A 19,143-nucleotide genomic window follows, 5' to 3' on the forward strand; every position below is an offset into this window, starting at 1 on the left:
ATGATCTTGAACTAGCTGCGATCGTCTTTGCTCTGAAGATCTGGCGTCACTATCTGTATGCTGAGTCTTTTGAGATCTTTTCTGACCATAAGAGCCTTAAGTACTTGTTTTCACAGGCAGAGCTGAATATGAGACAGAGAATATGGTTAGATCTGTTGAAGGATTTTGACTGTGAAATCAAGTATTATCCGGGGAAGTCGAATGCAGTTGCAGATGCCTTGAGCCGAAAGCTTTGTTCTTTATCTCTTTCTACTATTGGTGTTTCTCAGTTGATCGATGATTGTTGCACTCTGGTTTAGAGTTTGAATCAGATAGGGAGACTATCAGAGTGTTTGCTATTCAAGCCGAACCGGAGTTGTTTGTTGCAATCAGAGAAGCACAGAAGTCTGAGCCGAGCATTCAGGTTTCAGTAGAGAAAGTCAGATCTGGGCATCAGTCTGAATTCCAGGTTAGAGATGATGTTTTGTTTGTGAATAACCGTATTGTTGTGCCTGATATTTCGGAGTTGAGACAGCGTATTCTTCGAGAGGCTCATTGCAGTCGGTTTAGTATTCATCCTGGAGGTCGTAAGATGTACAACGACCTGAAGAACCAGTTCTAATGGAAGAAAATGAAGAGCGATGTTTCGAGGTTTGTATCTCGGTGTTTGAATTGACAGCAAGTGAAAGTAGAGCGGAAACGACAAGGAGGTCTGTTGCACAGTCTATCTGTTCCTGAATGGAAGTGGGATCACATTTCCATGGATTTCGTCACGAAGCTACCGCGATCCGTTCGAGGATGCGATGCCATTTGGGTAGTGATCGACCGATTGACAAAGTCTGCATGTTTTATTCCGTACAGGATGACGTATCGTCATGATCAGATGGCTGAGTTGTATGTTAGCAATGTTGTGAGATTGCATGGTGTGCCGAAGTCGATTGTTTCGGACAGAGATCCTAGATTCACTTCTCACTTCTGGCACAGTCTTCAGGGGGCATTTGGTACTCGATTGCATCTGAGTACAGCTTATCATCCTCAGACCGATGGACAGTCAGAGCGGACTATCCAGACGTTAGAGGATATGCTGCGAGCGGTAGTGCTAGACTTTGGCACTAGTTGGCAGGATTCTTTGCCTCTTGTTGAGTTTTCTTACAACAACAACTTCCAAGCGAGTATCGGTATGGCACCTTTTGAGGCTTTTTATGGTAGAAAGTGCCGATCTCCGTTGTTTTGGGATGATTTGTCCGAGTCACCAGATTTGGGACCGGAGATGCTTAGAGTTATGGCAGAGCAGGTTAAGATCATTCAGACCAGAATGAAGTCAGCTCAATATAGACAGGCGAAGTATGCGAATGTCAGGCGTAAACCTCTGAGTTTTGATCAGGGAGACCGAGTCTTTCTGAAGATTTCACCTTTCAGAGGCACTGTCAGATTCGGTAAGAGAGGGAAGTTATCTCCGAGATTCATCGGGCCGTACGAGATTCTCGAGAAGATAGGCGATCTTGCCTACAGACTTGCACTTCCTCCGTCTTTATCTGGTATTCACGACGTTTTTCACGTCTCTATGCTGCGAAAGTATCATCCAGATCCTTCTCATATTCTTCAGCCTGACGAAGCCGAGTTAGACGAGACTCTGAGCTACTTTGAACGACCGCTTCAGATCCTTGATCGGAAGAAGAAACAACTCAGAACCAAGTCGATCCCGTTAGTGAAAGTGCAGTGGAGCCGTCACGGCGTCGAGGAAGCGACTTGGGAGACAAAATCTGACATGAGACAACGATTTCCGGAGTTATTCGGATGACGTAAGTTCTTCTTACTGTCGTTAGTTTTTTATTCTATCTTATGAGTTGTGGTTCTCGTTGATTTCGAGGACGAAATCTCTTCTTAGTGGGGGAGAATTGTAACGCCCAGTTTTTATCTGAAATGAGTTTATTTGAGTTAATCAGAGATTGCAGAGTTCACGAGCCGACTTGATTTTGATCAGAGTCCATTTTGCAAATTTTGGATTTTTCAGGGACTAAAACGCAAATATTGAGTTTAATATATTATCTACACTTGGAAGAGATTTGACTTAGTCTCATTTGCTTCTTCTTCATCTCCTCCATCGGTTCTCCACCATTGAAGACACCTCCTTAGGCTTTCAAGATTTCAAAATCCAGTCCGAGCTCGATCCGTCCGTTGGAAATTATTTCTGAAGGCAGTTTAACGATCACTGCAGCGAGAGCTCCGTTATATTGTAAGTTTTTCTACGATCGGATACATTCTAGTTTTTGGATGTTGTTAGAATCGTTTGAGATTCGAGTATGTTGTTCTAGACAGAGTTCTGATCGTTTATTATCTGTCGGTTTTGAATTAGAGCGACGTTCGGATTTGTTATGATTTTTGGAAGCCATTTTCGAAAACTTGGATTTTGAGATTGATGGGTTTGCTTTGTTATTGTTGTTTTGGGCATTGATATGAGGTTATATCGGTATTGAACTGCTGTCTGCGTTTTCGGTTTGTTCAGTTTATAGCCATTATGCCGTCGGTTTGAGTTTTGGAGATTTCGAACCATTTTTGTATTGATTGAAGCTTTGGCTTGTGAGTGATCATGGTTGTTGATCAACTCTTGTATTCGTACAGATTCTTTGGAGTTGTCGAGCCCTGTGTTAGCAGCATTGTTCGTTGAGAGTTGGACAAAGAACGGTAAAGAGATTTCCTTGAACCATTGTTTGTTGTTTAGGTTGTATAGTTGTTGATACAATCTTTTGTTGTAGCTTGTCTGGAGTTGGATCTACGACATTGAAAGGTAAAAGCAGTCATCAAAGCGGGATAGCATACTCGGGACAGTTGGTTCTCGAGTTTCCCTTCCAAATCACATATTGCATCTACACTTGTTCTAGCATGAGGAACTTGTGTCTTGTTGATTGATTTTGCTTTTGACTATGTGGCTTATGTTTTATGTTTCTGTTATGCATTCATCTTGAGCCTAAGTTGATTCAGCGGGCAGAACCGCCCTTTTTGTTTGGACGTTTGGGAACTATGATTGAGTGGCCTAGGTCGTAGTCGTATCGCCTAGTGCTAGCATACTCATTATGGTTGCTCAAAGTCTAGAGGAGTGAGATATGTGGCACCACCTCGATTGGGAGAGTCGGTGAGTCGTCACATGATCTCATCCTTGGGATCCCAAAAGCACAGCAGCAATCCTTCGTTTATCAGATTTGATATCCCGGTTTAAAGACATGAATTTCATTACGTTGTTATTGATTGTGTTGTTGTCTTGAAAGCATGTTTATTGTTGTATTACTTGATATGTTGCTTTTATTGGGATTATCATTCTCACCGGTGTATCCGGCTGTTGCTTTGTTTTGTATGTGTACTTGGCAACAGGAAGGGCAGGATCAAGTCAGCATAGACCTGGTTAGCGTCCAGAGCAAGAGATAGAAGTGAGACTCGTTTAGAAGTCAAATCAGCATGTCAACCTAGTTATGTTTTGCGAACATGTTTAGTCATTCGAACTTTTCGTATTTGTTTTGTAAGCAAGAAACGATGTAGGTACTACCGAATTGAATGTTTCTCTTCCCTAAACCTTACTTGTATTGTTATTGGCATGTCAAATACTTTTAATGCAAGTGTTTAGGTTTTTGTTGAGTTTATTTCGGTGCCTTAACTTTTCTGGGCAAGAGGACGGCGCGGGCGCGCGGTTATTGGGGCGGGCTCGCGGCCTCTTTGCGAGGTAATGGCATGGGCGCTTTTACTTAGAGCGCGGGCACGCTGGTTTTTGCGCAGCTTAGGCGCGGGCGCGCTGGTTTTAGCGAAGCTTAGGCGCGGGCGCGCGAGCCTTCTTTAAAAAAATATATATATAATTGGTTGTTTGTCCGAGTTTAGTTGATTAGAAATGAGGTCTCACAGTACATTCAGCACTTTGCCGTGACAAGAAGCCCTAAATCCAAAATTGTAAGTTTTCAGAAGTCACCCAAACCGGTTCGTGAAATTTCAAGATCGTGTGCTTTTCGTGAATCTTGATGAATGTAATCATTTTTACATAAACCTCTATGTCATTGTTGGTTTGCTCGCAGGTTTGAAGCAAAATCCCCTGGACCCATGTAAAACAGCGAGCAACAGGCATTTGAGGAAAAGTGTAAGAGGATACATATTGAAGGCTTGAATTGATGGAGACACGCTGAACCCGAGGGAACTTTTGCATTGGAAGCTATCAAGTGGGGAACCGATTATTTCATAAGGCACACCCTCATCCTCGTGTCTTGTGGGCTCAGGTATATTTATAGCTACATATTATTAGATGAATAAATTATGTTAGATTTTTGAATTGGGATTTTGATCGATTCGGGTCCACAATTTTCAATTAATCTGAAGAAACAGTTGTGAACGACACTATAAGTATCGAGCATAGTTTCTGTGCTCCTTCATCTAAACATTCAAAATACAAATAATGCAGTTATAATAATGTATGACAAACTCTTATCTAGCTGTAGCCCATCTTCCAACTTTGACAAGCTTAAATAGAACGTAAAACTATATAAAGAGGCCCAAATGATTTTTATTAAATACCTCTTTCAACATTTAAGGGAAGATTTCACAGTAGAGATTAAAACAATTATCTATCTTACTTACCAATCCACCAATTCCAGGTTTGGCATGGCTGCCGGCTGAATTTTTGGCCTGAATTTTACCCTTGATTCCCGTTCCCTGTAAAAATTTCTTAGTGGTGTATATTGATTCGAGAAAAGAACATTAATTATATACATATACGTATGTATGTATGCTTACCCGTTCTTTAATGATGAGCCCATCTTTGTTTTCTGTTATTGCAAATACATATACGCTTGTGGCTCTTCGGTTGGCAACTATCATGGGCCCAGATATCTGATATTTTGTATATTTGGGCTAACTTTTGGATTAAATTAACTAATTGAACAAAAATCTTTAATCTGGAAACAGTTCCTTTTTCTATTTCAAAGATATGGCTGGAAAAGGCCAGATGTGTCTTTAATCTTAGCCTGCAGGTGGAGCCAAATTCGACATATCTTAATTCACATTTTAATATATTTGATTGATCATAAAGAAATCTAATAAACATTAACTAATTTAAGTATTTTGACTTTTGAGGTTGGTTACACAAGATCATAACAATACTTTATTACATATTTTCATTGTATATACAATGTCTTCTTTTTCTGGAGAAACAACTGTACAATATGTCAGTCATTCAATGTATATCATCAGCGCACGAGCTATATATAGTTTAAGGCCATGCAAATACACGTATATTTCTGTAAAAATGATGAATCTGGCAAAACTTGCTGTGTAATGTGTAATATTATATTTCAAAAAAAAAAAAATTTTACAACAAAATATAAACATATATTATATTTTCCTTACAAACTCTTAACATATTTTTCTTAGATTCCAAAGAGCAGTAGTAGTTTCTTTGTTGCTCCAAATTGACCTATAATCACTGATCCACTTGAGATCTCCTAGGTATAAGGCAACCCCTGTTGTAGCCTGATTCTTCAAAAGACAAGTTAATTCTCCCATTTTCCTGCTCAACTTCTTTTCTTTGAAGATTACAGCAGAGTAAAATGGCGGGAGAGTTTCAAAAGACAAGTTAATTCTCCCTGTCATTTGTTATCTGTCATTTATCTTTTTCCTTGGTATTCTCAAAGAAAACAATATCTTTGCTGGTTTGAGTTATGTCATCAAGTGGATAACTAATGAAGTTGTTATCAATTACAACAATCTTATCACTGAGAATGGTATCATTCTCACATTTCTCACTACCATTGGAATCTGCATTATTATTTTTGAAGCCAGAAAACTGGAATTCTCAGAAACTATGCTCGATACTTCTTTAACTGAGTTGCTGTTACATATATGCATAATGAGTTTATATAGTTAGCATTTATTAATTCACATGCGATGATAGACTTGGACTGTGGTCCTTTTCTTATTAAAAATGGGTATATATATATTTCAAACGCTATTTATACGACGTGAAGCTTGTATTGGATCCAAACAGAGAACTGCTATTTAAAATGCAAAGATGGAGCTAGCTAGCTAGGGATATGGAAGGCATGGTCATTTTTTCATTTTTCTAGGTTGTGTCCTGCCCAGTTCTTGCCTACAATAACATATATATTTGTATTTAAATTTTTTTTAACTTTACAACTATTTTTAAAACAGAGTACGTTTTTGGTAATTTAAGTTCTTGCCTGCGATAACTATTATGGGAAAAGTTTATTGCACTATTATTCATTCAATTATAATTCAATTTCATTACGATTACATACTAATATTGATAATATTGTTAATTTGAAGGAGCAAGTTCTTGGTTGCAGCAACTTCGAAGGACTGCGTCGATCTCAAACATTGTATTCTTTGAAGGTAATAATGGGAAAACTGTATTGGGTTTTTTAAATCAAATCTTGGGGCCGTTTTGTGTTCGAGTGGGAACAATACATAAGATAAATTTTAAAGGCTTTCTTATGGTTTATTAAATTATAGTTTTTGTTATTCGATTTCATGAACTTAAGTTGAAGGATTCAAGCATATATATGTGTAATTTATTTTATTTCATGTTATATTTTTTAAAAATATGGATTATATTTTCTTATGAGTACTGTTTTTTCTGTCACAATATTTTATGATTATTTGGTTACTATTTGCAATTGGGGTTATGTTAAGATCTTGCTGTATGACCTACAAACTATTTTGAAGGTAACCACTAGCTAATTTTTGGGTGATTAGCTACATCAACAATGGACAAAGAATGGATGTGTAAGGATAGGCTGTCACTTGAATATGAAATCGGAGTAGAGTCTTTCTTACAATTTGCAATGAGCAATGCTAATGATCCTAATGCAATTCCTTGCCCATGTGCAAGATGTGGTAATTTGAAGAAGAAAAATGTTCAAACTATAAGAGCGCATTTGATCTATACCATTTTGATCTATAATGGTATAGATTTGACATATCATACATGGATATGGCATGGGGAAAGATCTATGACAGTGAACTCAATGAACGGTACTGATGGAGTTGGGCAAGATGAACACGCACCTTTTGCTGAAGAACCTATAGATATGGTACATGTTGTATATGATTCGTATGCTGAGAATCCAAGTCAATTCAATAAGCTACTTGAAGATGCCGAGAAATGTTTATATCCTGGATGTACTAAATTCACAAAGTTATCTGCCATTGTGAAATTATTTAACTTGAAGGCAAAATATGGTTGGAGTGATAATAGTTTCACCGATCTACTTAGTTTGTTTCGAGAAATGCTTCCAGATGACAATGAATTGCCTTCATCATTGTATGATGCCAAGAAAAGATTACGTGCACTAGGGATGGAATACGTGAAAATACATGCTTGTCCTAATAATTGTATCTTATACCGGAAGGAGTACGAAGATCTTGCCAATTGCCCTACTTGTGGGACATCAAGGTGGAACTTGAGCAACAAATCTAAGGTAAAAGAAGGAGTTCCTGCAAAGGTCTTGTGGTATTTCTCACCTATTTCAAGATTTCAAAGAATGTTTCGGGATAAGATGGTATCCAAAGAGTTAACTTGGCATTCTGACAAAAGAATTCAGGATGGATACTTACGTCATCCAGCTGATGCACCATCTTGGAAATTAGTTGATCGCATGTGGCCAGATTTTGCTTCCGCGACAAGAAATTTGAGATTGGCTATATCAGCAGACGGGATCAATACCCATAGTTTGATGAGTTCTTCATATAGTTGTTGGCCAATTTTAATGATCACATACAATCTTCCACCATGGTTGTATATGAAGAGAAAATTTGTGATGCTAACTTTGTTGATTTCTGGTCCTAAACAACCGGAAAATGATATTGATGTTTACTTAGCACCTTTGGTTGACGACTTAAAATTCTTATGGGATAAAGGTATTGAAGCATACGATGCATATCAACAAGAAAGTTTCTCCCTTAGAGCTGTGCTACTGTGGACAATCAATGATTTTCCAGCATATGGGAACATGTCAGGTTGTGTTGTGAAGGGATATCATGCATGTCCTATTTGTGCAGAAAAAACTTATTCGACAAGGTTGAAGCATTGTAGAAAAATGTCATACATGGGCCATCGAAGGTTTTTACCTTCAAATCATCCGCATCGAAGACAAAAGAAGGCATTTAATGGGAACCAAGAGTTTAACACTGCACCACGTCCATTGAGCGGCCATAAAGTTTTGGAAAGAGTTGAAAAAATTAATTATCGTATGGGAAAATTCAACAAAAAGCTTCAGTCAAAGATGGGTGATGGAGAGCAATGCTGGAAAAAGAAATCAATTTTTTTTGAACTTGAGTATTGGAAACATTTACACGTTCGACATGTTCTTGATGTGATGCATATTGAAAAAAATGTATGCAAAAGTGTCATCGGTACGTTACTTGACATTCCAGGAAAAAAAAAAGGATGGAGTAGCAGCAAGACTTGACCTTATGGAGATGAATGTGAGGTCTGAATTGGCACCAAGGATTGGGGATAAGAAAAAGTTTTTGCCACCAGCCTGCTACACTCTAAGTAAAGATGAAAAGAGAAGTATTTGCAATTCATTATCAGGAATGAAGGTCCCTGAAGGTTACTCTTCTAATGTTAAAAACCTTGTGTCGATGAAGGATTTAAAACTTGTTGGCCTTAAGTCACATGACTATCACACTCTAATGCAACAATTGCTTCCTGTGGCCATTCGCGGTGTCCTTTCAAAACATGTCAGAGATACAATCACTCGGTTGTGTTTCTACTTCAATGAATTATATAGTAAAGTGATGGATGTCTCGAAGTTGGATGAATTGCAAAGAGAAATTGTGATGATATTGTGTTTGCTTGAAAAGTATTTTCCCCCTTCATTTTTTGATATAATGATTCATTTAACAGTTCATCTCGTTCGAGAGGTGAAATTGTGTGGACCGGTTTGGAGCAGACACATGTACCCATTTGAAAGATACATGAAGATTTTGAAAGGTTATGTGCGCAATCACAATCGGCCTGAAGGGTGTATAGCTGAATGTTATATTGCTGAAGAGGCAGTTGAATTTTGCTCAGACTATCTTTCTAATGTCCACACAATTGGGATACCATCAAGGGACCGTGAAGTACAACGCACCAAGCCTTTGTCAAAAGCAATTGTGCACTCCGCTAGTCATGATGAGTTGCAGCAAGCACATCTTTACATATTGACAAAAGATATTGAGATTGATCCTTATATTGAGTAAGATCCTCAACTTATCAATACTTCCTTGTGCATTCAACACATTCTATTGATTTTTGAATTGTAATAATTCCATTAGGGAACACATGGTGGATTTGAGGACAAAATCCCCTCATAAAGAAAAGTCCAAAAAGTGGTTACAAGATGAGCATAACCAAACGTTTATTACATGGTCGTTTTATTTTAAGTTCCAAAAGAATTAAGTATAAGCATATATAAAACCATTGCTTTCTTATGCAAAATATTAAGATTATTGTTAAATGTAGGTTGAACGTGCAATTGGCCATTCCACCCATCAAATATCAGAAAGATTAAAGTGGATATCGCGTGGACCTAGAAAAAAGTGTTAAAGTATTCTGGTTATTTGATTGATGGGGTTACTTATGCTACAAAAGAACGTGATGATGTAAGAGTTACTCAGAATTCCGTAGTAAGCTTAGTCGCAAAGACCATGCAAGTTTCCAGTGCAAAGGACAAAAATTCAATTATGGCAGACATGGTTTTCTATGGAATTATTGAAGAAATATGGTAACTTGATTACCACAACTTTCAAATTCCAATGTTCAAGTGTCATTGGGTGGAGAATAACAATGGTATTAAAGTAGATGATCTTGGTTTCACATTAGTGAATCTGAACAAAATTGGATTTAAATCAGAAAGTTTTATCTTGGGAAGTCAAGCAAAGCAAGTATTTTTCGTTGAAGATCCTGAAGATCCATTATGGATTATTGTACTTGCAGCCCCTACAAGAGAATCATTCGAGCACGCAAATGAGGACGAGCTGGAAGACATTGTAATCCATTATGAATCTTCTACCAGAGGCTTACCATCAATGGATGTCGACGATGAAGATGACAATGAGCCCCCATGCCTTCGTGAAGATTTTGATGGAACATGGATCGACAATTCTTAAAGAAAGATATTATTTTGCTGTAGAAGATATATTTGTAGACAATATTGAAATGCATCTTCATTCTAAATATTATTTTGAAGACTATTTCTAATTTTATGTATCTTTGTGTATGCTGAATTTAATTCAAAAATGACTTTATTATGGTGTTTCTTACAATATTGATATTATTTTGTACTTTTTAAATGACTAGATTACATCTAGATTCAATGACATCCTTTGGGAAGCTCAAAATCAGGTCCAATGAGGAGACAATTGAAGCGTGGAGCAAGAGAATTGGGCAGCCTCCAGCAGTGATTGGGAAGGGCAAGGAAAAAGTTGCATCTACGTCGACTAACAAGAGCGTCTAGGGTAAGACAATGCTAGAATCAGCAGACACCAAAACAACAAGAACATCTGGAGGTCGTGCACATCTAGATAAACTTGCTAGGCAAAGGGTTCAGGGCATTCGAAAACAGGTAAGATTCAATAAACTTGGACAACCGGTGGGAGATGCTGCTATTGAGATGCAAAGTTACATAAGCGTACTTGCTCGAGAAATGGTGAAGATAACTTGCAAGACGTGGAAGCAAGTTCCAAATGCAGTTAAAGAATCGATATGAGAATCTGTTAATGTAAGTAAATGACTTTCTTTGTTCACAATCTAGTACTCATATTTTTACAATATATTTAATGTTATAGGATTCTTTTTAATGTATTTCCAAATCTGATTTTTTCAGTTGTCATATGATGTTCCTGCAAGTTGGAAGAAGGGATGTTTGAATTCAGCAAATAATAAGTGGCACCAATTTAAATCCCATCTCACTCAGACATATATTATGGACAAGCTTGACAAACCAGAAGAGTTGAGTGAACCACCTAGTGGCTATGGTCTTGCAAGAGATGTTTGGACTTCTTTTGTCATTACTCGCATGTCTGACGACTTCAATGTAAGTTTAGTTTTCAGTTCAGTGCAAATTAAAACACATTAAGGTTCTTGACATGTGGAATGATTCATTTGACTAGCAACTAAGCGACATCCAGAAGGAGAGAAGAAAGATGAACATATATCCCCATCGCCTTGCTCGCAAAGGATATGCACGATATGCCGAAGAAATAGTATGTATTATTCCTTTGGCACTTTTTAATTTTTTATAGCACTTGCACAATTAACAAATTTAGTTACAAATTTATTTCGCATATGTGTAAATGGTTTGAATTTGACATATATCATTTGATTTTTCTTGTTTGTAGGTAAATGATTTATGTTACGATGATGGGATCAATCGAGCAATTATTTGGAAAAAAGGAAGAGTCAATAAAGAAGGGGAGTTTGAAGGCCACGAGTTGAAAAAAGCAGTAGACAAGATTGTGAGAAACTATACAAGTACAATAATTGTATAATTTCAATAAAACCTTTTGAAATTAATTATTTCTTTCAATGGATGACAGGATGAGTACATACATCAGAAGATTGAGGGTACATTGGAAATAAAAGGTGCGAAAAAAGATATCCTCACCAAAGCGCTTAATACAGGAGAACATGGTGGACGTGTCAGGGCTGTTGGAGGTCATATCACTCCAACATTATATTTTAATGTTGGTAGATGTTTGAAGACTGACATTGTTGATCGAGAGCTGATGATTGAGCAAGGAAAAGAGTTGGTTGAGGCTAGAAAGTTAATTGCAAAACAAGATACACACATTGAAGAACAAGATACACGCCTTGAAAAACAAGATTCACGCATTAAAAAACTTGAAGCAATCATCTAAAAAAATGGTGCTTGGGAGAATGACGTTGATGAAAAAGAAAGTTGCTCAGTACACTTGCAACAAATGAATGATAATGAAGTGAAAATCAACAAGACTTTCCCAAGTTTTGAGGTGTTCAAAGATGTTGAAATGTGAGTTGTGGAAAAAGAAATTGCTTTAAATGTATATTAGTCATCGTATACATTAATTAATGTTGTTTACGTAAAGAGTTGGTACAATTCAATGACACAACTATTTTTATTTTAGGGTGAATCAGTTATTTTGACCTTGGATTCTAGCACAAAAATTGTTGCATACGGAACAGTTGTTGAAGTTAGTGGAGCTGGTAAGTTGCTCCATGGTCTTTCAATACCCAAGAATTGCATGCATGTATCCATCGATGAAGCAATGCAGAAATTAGCACGTTTGCCATTTCCAATTCCCAATGAATGTGAAATTCTTGGTGATGCTGTTGGAACACATGTTGCTTGGCCAGAACATTTGGTAACGCTACGACACGAGGTAAATGAAATTTATTTAATTTCTAAGTACATATTAATTTAATTTTTGGTATTGCACCTATGTTTACATTTTCAATTATTAGAAGCATCAAAGGAAGATAACTGGCCATGCAAAAAAAAAATCAGACTTTGTCGTCAAATATGCCAAGATCGGTGCAATCGTTGTATTGTTATTGTAAGCAAGATTTTGATAACGGAAAGAAATTGTCAATTCATTTGGATGAGGAGGTATTTGGAGATAACTATGAACTAAACTTACACCTTGAGGACATCAGTCCTTTGTATCTGTTGGAGCCAATTTCAGCAAATTGTATGGTTGCTTACATATGGTAAGTCTTCAAATTGCCTTACACTTCGTTTGTTGTTTTATTAAATATAATATTCACATGCTTTATTAGTAAGCTATGTATTATTTAATGTAATTCTAATTTTATTCTCTTCAAAATTGTAGGCATTTTTATAAGAAGTTGGTCAAGGAAAACAATATTGGTAAATTCAAATTTGTAAATCCACACAACATCCCAAATTTTCAAAGAACCACAAATGACAAAATAGGTAAAACTGAACGGTTGAACCAGAGGGCAAGCTTTTTATCAGACCAACTGATCGGTGCATTAGTTAATCAATTGGTTTTGGTGCCAAGTAGTAGCGGGTAACTAACATCCATAGTATCATTTTCAATTTATTTTCTTAGACATTTGTATGTTTCTATTTCATGTTTGTGTGTAATTATGATTTTGTGTTTGTGTAGTTTCCATTGGAATCTCACTGTCATTGAACCTCACAAAGAAATGGTTTACCTATTGGATTCTGCAAGTCAGCGAATTCGCGATGAGGAATGGAAATATGTCATGGAAATGTGAGTACATAATTAATTTTAAGTATTAATTTATTTTATTACGAAAACTCATAAATCATATATTTTTAATGTATATATGAAGGGCAATAAAATTGTTCAATTCAAACGAAGGAAAGAAAGAAAGAAAGCATGTCCAATGGGAAGTAATCAACGTATGTGTACTTCTATTTCAATCTAAAATATTGTGTATACTAGCCATTAAAATTTTGACATTTTTACAGGCTCCTAGACAAACAGATATGAAGAAATGCAGTTATTATGTGATGAGATATATGAGGCAAATTACTTAAAAAGTTGCAACTATCGAGGGAGATGCACTACGATCTATTGTAATATCATCTTCGTCAATATCTCAAATATTTGGAAGTTATCTACTTATCAATTTTTAAATTATTTTAGTTTTGTTTTCAAGCTCATATATATTTTTGTTTGTGTTCACAGTTCACAAAAGCAGAGTACTCTCAAGACGAAATTGATGAAGTGCACTCTGAGGTAGCCGAATGCATACAAGATGATATCTATGAATAGGTAAGTACATGAGTTCGTCATATTGAGTTTGAATAAGGCTGTTTTGAGCTGCATTTTGGGAATGTGTTTGGAGTCTACTTTGGGTTGTATTGGTGGTTATTTTGTGGCTATTTTGGAGGCTGTTTTGGGGGTGCTTTTAGAGCTTGTTTGGAGCGGCTTTGAGAGGTGATGGGGCTGTTTTGGATTGATTTTGGTGGGTGTTTGGAGTCTATTTTGGGGCTGTTTGGAGGTTGTTCTGGGGCTGTTTGGAGGTTATTTTGGAGTCTACTTTGGGTTGTATTGGTGGTTGTTTGTGTTTTTTTGGGGGCTGTTTTGGGTTGGTTTTAGAGCTTTTTCGGAGTGGCTTTGAGAGGTGATGGGGTTGTTTTGAACTGCTTTTGGAAGGTGTTTGGAGTCTATTTTGAGGCTGTTGGGAGGCTGTTCTGGGGCTGTTTGGAGCGGTTTTGGGAAGTGCTGAGGACTGTTTTGAGTTGCTTCTTTTGTGGAGAATGTTTGTGGCTTTCTCGAGAATATCATGTTCCTTATCAAATTTTCTTGCAAATATTTATTCAACTCATTGCAGACTTGGTATTTTGTGGAGTTGTTTGGAGATTTTTTTTGGGATGTTTTGGGACTATTGTGACTTCTTTAACTTTATTTATTCTTCTCTACAGGAATGCATGGAATGATATCTTAGAAGATGCACAAGTGGAGAAAGTTTATCAACAAAACAAGATATTTTGGGTTTGATATGCACGATTATCTATCTTTTTGGGGTGTTTTTTCGTTTTGTAAACTTGGCTCAAAACTTTTAGGCATATTTTATGGCTCGTTTAGTTACTGGTAGATTGTGAATCTTTTGATAAATCGTCTATTGTAATTCAAAGATGTATTTTTTTAATTAATGCTATTTTGGTGATGTTTGGTTTTATTTTATATAAACTGGTTTAATTACTTCAAAGTTTTTTTTGTTAATTATAAAATAATTTAAATATTAAATATAAATCAAATGTATGTATAATTCCATTATTATTCAAAAAAGACAATATTTTTGCCTAAAAGACAACGGTTTTTTCAAGTTGCCAAAGCGTTGTCAATCTCAAGTAATAACAACGGTTTTTATTTGTTGTAAAACTGTTGTTTATTTTACCCAAAAACAATGGTTTAAAAATGTTGTAAAACCGTTGTCTATATCACCCAAAGACAACACATTAAAAATGCTGTCAAACTGTTGTCAAATATACAAAACCACAACAATGAAAAACCATTGCACAACTGTTGTCGTATATCCAAAGACGACAGTTTTTAACCGTTGTCTATGAGCTCCCCTTTCAACAACAGTGCTTTTAACAACAGTTCCTAGGGGCCTACGAAAACGGTTAATAACCATTGTTAATGAACGTTTCTCTTGTAGTGAACATATAATTCATTAGTTGATGCCTTGACTAAAGAACTTCATACAAATTATATTATCCATAGTAACGGAATAACAAAAGAGATCCTAAGAGATCCAGAAAATGACTTTAAGTAATTCGAACATACCTTAGAAATTATGGGAATATAAATTGATGAAAAGAAATTTATATTCAGAAACATAAATTACTCTATGAGTAAAATAATCAATTTCATTTATAAAGATAGGTCCGATTCTTGCAAAAGGATCCATAACTACAATGATACGCACGATAAAACTATCCTACTTACTCACATAAAGAGTTAAATTACTAACAATTATATATATAAATACGTTTGCATGTGCAGGATATAATCAATATGGAACAGCTAAGTCAATTGAAAGAACAATTGATTGACTTACAAGAAAAAATTAAAATTCTTCAACAAAAGGAGAAAAATTTAATCGAAAAAATCCAAAGGGTAGAAGGGAAGATGACAACCTCGTCATCATCATCCTCGCCGAGAACACCAATCAAAATGGCAACCCATTTGACAAAATAATGGAGATGAAAGAAAAACAGCCAGTGCTCATAACCAACACTAAAAATAAATAAAAAGAAAGAGAAAATAAAAAAGAAACGGTAGTCACAGCCAGCACCATGAAAAATGAAAAAGAAAAAAAAAGAAAAAATAAAGGATGTTCAAAGACGCCCTTGACAAAGAAATAAAAAGATGGTCAATTTACGACCACAAAAACACATTTTCTAAAAAATAAATTTTTCAAAAAAATTCAAGACTGAGTTATTCGAAACATTAAATTTTTTGAGGAGAGTCAAAACAGTTGCAGGATATTGGTTACAGGCTTTTGACACGTAAAACATATCCAGAGCAAGAACATGACAAGGTGCATTAGCATATGAAGTCGTGAGATTCTTCTCAAATGAATTATTAAGTGGATTAGAAGTCAGTCCAAACAATCAAGAGATAGAACTATTTCCTTATCAACTAAGACATAGTATTATCCAATTCAAGAAAGCGGTATTCAAAGACGATCCAGTGTTAACATTAAACATCCATTCAACCCTTCCAATCTGGGACAATGGCGAATTTTACCATCCAATGATATATATCCAATGCCGAAGGAATAAAGAGAAATTTTTATTCGAAGGATCAAATTAAGAGACTTAACACTCCCCGAGATAAGGATAAAAACATTAATCGACATGATTTCAAAAACAGAAAAAATTGATGAAAATTCGAAGGTTAAAATAAATTTTTCATCCAGTAAAAAATGTTATTAATCACAGGACATAAGGAGATCATTCAAAAGAAAGATTTAACAATGTTATCACAATTTGAGGCACCAATCTACGAATCAAGAATCAACAAGACCAAATAAACTCAAAAAATGTTGTGTAAGAAACTAGGAACAATGATTTTCACTCACAAATGTGGACTGTAGTGACCCAACCCGGGTCCACTAACTAATCAGAGTTATAAATAAAGCGCATGCAATAATACTTAAAGCGTGAGGAGCGTATAATTAAAATACAACAAATCCAATCGGCAGAATACAACCGACGATAACACAAGTGTATAAATATCATTATACAACCAAATCGAAGGTTCAGGGTCACTACAAAAAAAACGGAAAATGACAACGGATATTATCCGTTGTCGTAGGGGTAAAAAACCGTTGTAACTAACAGTGTTGTAAAAAGTCTGATCTACGACAACGGTTTTCAAACCGTTGTCGTTTCTTTCAACAACAACGGATTTGCTTTCAAAGACAACAGATTTGCATTCAACGACAACAGTTTTTATCCGTTGTCGTTGCCATCAAAGACAACAGTTTTTCTCCGTTGTCTTTTTGCGAACACACCTAAAATTACAACAGTTTTAAATAGAAAAGACAACGGATAAAATCCGTTGTCGTTTTTCAGATAAAAAAACAAAAAAAAAAATTAATATACAAATTTTCTATTTTATAAATAATTCAAATTTAAAATTTCAAAAATAAAATTGAATATAAAATTTCAATATTACAAGTTTACAACTCACTCAAAATTCTAATTATAATTCAATGCACACTAGAAAATAGAAAATAGAGCTATATTGAACTAATTTTTATAAATAAACTGGGAACTCTCGTTTCATCGTTGATTAACATCCACCTTTGAATCTGAAACAAAAAAAGAGTTTATTATTTCTATCTTCTATATATCCATAGGAGAAACATAGAACAAACAAAGAATAACAGTAAATACAGAAGCAATAAATATTTTAAGAGATAGGCAAACCTCCTCAAGAATTAATCTGTCAGCTTCTTCAGGAGCAACCTCATTTTTCAGCTGCTCTAGAACATTTCCAAGAACTTTAAGAGTTGCCCATCCCTATTTACTCACAAAAACCAAATCCACTGGAACAAGTAAAATCCACCGGTATGCTTTGCAAACCAGGGGCTTCTCGTCGCCTATTTTCTTTACCAACTCACATCCCACTGCATAAATGTAGCCCTCAAAATAATATTTTTCTCCATATGATTAAAACATAAATCAGAAAATCACCACTACTACGTACTCTGGCTGGAAATTCGCTTCGAAATTTATATATAATCAAACAGAACATACAAAAGAATGAGAAGAGAGCTCACTCCTTGCATCAAAAGAACCAAATCCTCATGAATTACCCTTGAGTTATGTACCTACAAGAGAACACATCGAAAGGATCGAATAAATATTACCGGTGATAAATTCTATATTTACTATTGAAACCGAATAAATCACATAAAATTAACAGAAAATACAGATACATTACCATACAACACCACTGGATAGATAACCATTTTGAAATCAAGAATATATCATACTTTCCCAATTAAAAAGCATGAAGAAATGCATACTGATTGCTCCTTTCTTATCACAGTATCACTCAAAAATCTCAAAATGAAGTAAACACGGTCCCTTCGAATCAACAAAAAGAACTGGGACAAAGACATAAAAGGCGCCAACTCATGAATTCTTTCATAGACAGAGAAAGTAAAAGCTTTCGTCCGTTCTTCAGCATTTTCTGGTCATGGATGAGATTAGCTCTTCTGAGGAAGATTCTTCCCTTTTCTGGAACCACACTTTCAAGATTCAGCACCAGAAAGCACATTGGAATCTTGGATGGTGAGATACAAGATTTAGGTGAAGTGTTTTCCCCTCCCTCTCTTTCGTGTGGTTTTTTGTGGTTTTCGTTGAAATCACCGGTATGAGCAAGAAGGGGCGAACATAACATTTGAAAACTTTTCGCTGTGTTTTTGGAAATGTACAGATTTGGAATTGATGAAGGAGGGCCAAGCTTTGGTTAGGGGAAGATATGTCTGGGAGTGGTAAAGGGGACTTATTGCTGTCACCATCTTAAATTCCATAACCAACCTCTATGGTAAAATGCTGAAAATTGCTATATATATAGGTGTCCTAAAGCAAGCGATTTATAAAGCAAGTCGACAAGTATTTCATTAATCGGAATCACATCATACAAAAGTAGTACTAAAACTACGACCCATAATCAAATTTTATGTTGGAAACCAACAAACACACGAAGAAGAAAAAATAAAAAAATAACAAAAAAAGCACAAAACACCCATACTTCATGGATATAAAATGCACTAGAAGTTAATGTCACAATCAGAAAAAATCATAATCAATAACTAGTAATAAATGTAGTCTAGTACCCATTCTGCCCATTCGGATCGCACTTCATCAACTTTTTCTTTAGAGTAAATTGTTTTGATGAACTGTTAACAGACCCAAATTATATTAGCTAGTAAAAAAATCAGTAATAAAGAAGCAAATGAAATAAAGAAAATTATTTGAGAAAATTCAGAATATGTTAAAATATTACCATTGAGAAAAGTGAATTCTTCTCGCGGGTAGCATTTCCTTCAACAATTTCTCTCATAAATTTCTTCACATAAAACCCACATTGTTTCGCATCAGGTTGTCGAGCCTATGTTTAACA

The 19,143-nt window shown here is 35.7% G+C and overlaps 2 protein-coding genes across 6 annotated transcripts; both read left to right on the forward strand.

Annotated features, from left to right (window-relative positions):
* The first annotated feature begins 3,865 nt into the window (after positions 1-3,865).
* On the forward strand, positions 3,866-14,685 carry LOC140884403 (uncharacterized). Of its 5 annotated transcripts, none has more exons than XM_073291145.1 (16): positions 3,866-3,915; positions 4,038-4,235; positions 6,298-6,363; positions 10,319-10,739; positions 10,845-11,054; positions 11,131-11,223; positions 11,359-11,475; positions 11,557-12,039; positions 12,124-12,378; positions 12,461-12,706; positions 12,829-13,029; positions 13,129-13,236; positions 13,319-13,388; positions 13,458-13,565; positions 13,678-13,764; positions 14,418-14,685. In XM_073291145.1, exons 10-14 carry the CDS (start codon positions 12,486-12,488, stop codon positions 13,524-13,526), a joined length of 669 nt encoding a protein of 222 aa, XP_073147246.1. In that variant the 5' UTR covers positions 3,866-3,915; positions 4,038-4,235; positions 6,298-6,363; positions 10,319-10,739; positions 10,845-11,054; positions 11,131-11,223; positions 11,359-11,475; positions 11,557-12,039; positions 12,124-12,378; positions 12,461-12,485; the 3' UTR covers positions 13,527-13,565; positions 13,678-13,764; positions 14,418-14,685. The 5 variants fall into 4 exon arrangements, with proteins under 5 accessions (XP_073147246.1, XP_073147250.1, XP_073147249.1 ...); XM_073291148.1 differs by having other exon boundaries at positions 12,134-12,378; XM_073291146.1 differs by having other exon boundaries at positions 12,124-12,706.
* LOC140877857 (uncharacterized) lies at positions 6,738-8,441 on the forward strand. The gene has a single exon (XM_073281449.1). The coding sequence runs from the start codon at positions 6,738-6,740 to the stop codon at positions 8,439-8,441; it is 1,704 nt and encodes a 567-aa protein (XP_073137550.1).
* Positions 14,686-19,143: the final 4,458 nt, after the last annotated feature.

The sequence above is a fragment of the Henckelia pumila genome, chromosome 2 (assembly GCF_033568475.1).
Source record: "Henckelia pumila isolate YLH828 chromosome 2, ASM3356847v2, whole genome shotgun sequence".
NCBI lineage: Eukaryota > Viridiplantae > Streptophyta > Magnoliopsida > Lamiales > Gesneriaceae > Henckelia > Henckelia pumila.

Coding starts and splice junctions, on each gene's coding strand:
- LOC140884403 (XM_073291146.1), top strand. CDS start 12,486: ATGCAAAAAAAAAATCAGACTTTGTCGTCAAATATGCCAAGATCGGTG. Junction 13,030..13,128: donor TTGGTGCCAAGTAGTAGCGG/GTAACTAACATC, acceptor GTGTTTGTGTAG/TTTCCATTGGAATCTCACTG. Junction 13,389..13,457: donor TCCAATGGGAAGTAATCAAC/GTATGTGTACTT, acceptor ACATTTTTACAG/GCTCCTAGACAAACAGATAT.
- LOC140877857 (XM_073281449.1), top strand. CDS start 6,738: ATGGACAAAGAATGGATGTGTAAGGATAGGCTGTCACTTGAATATGAA.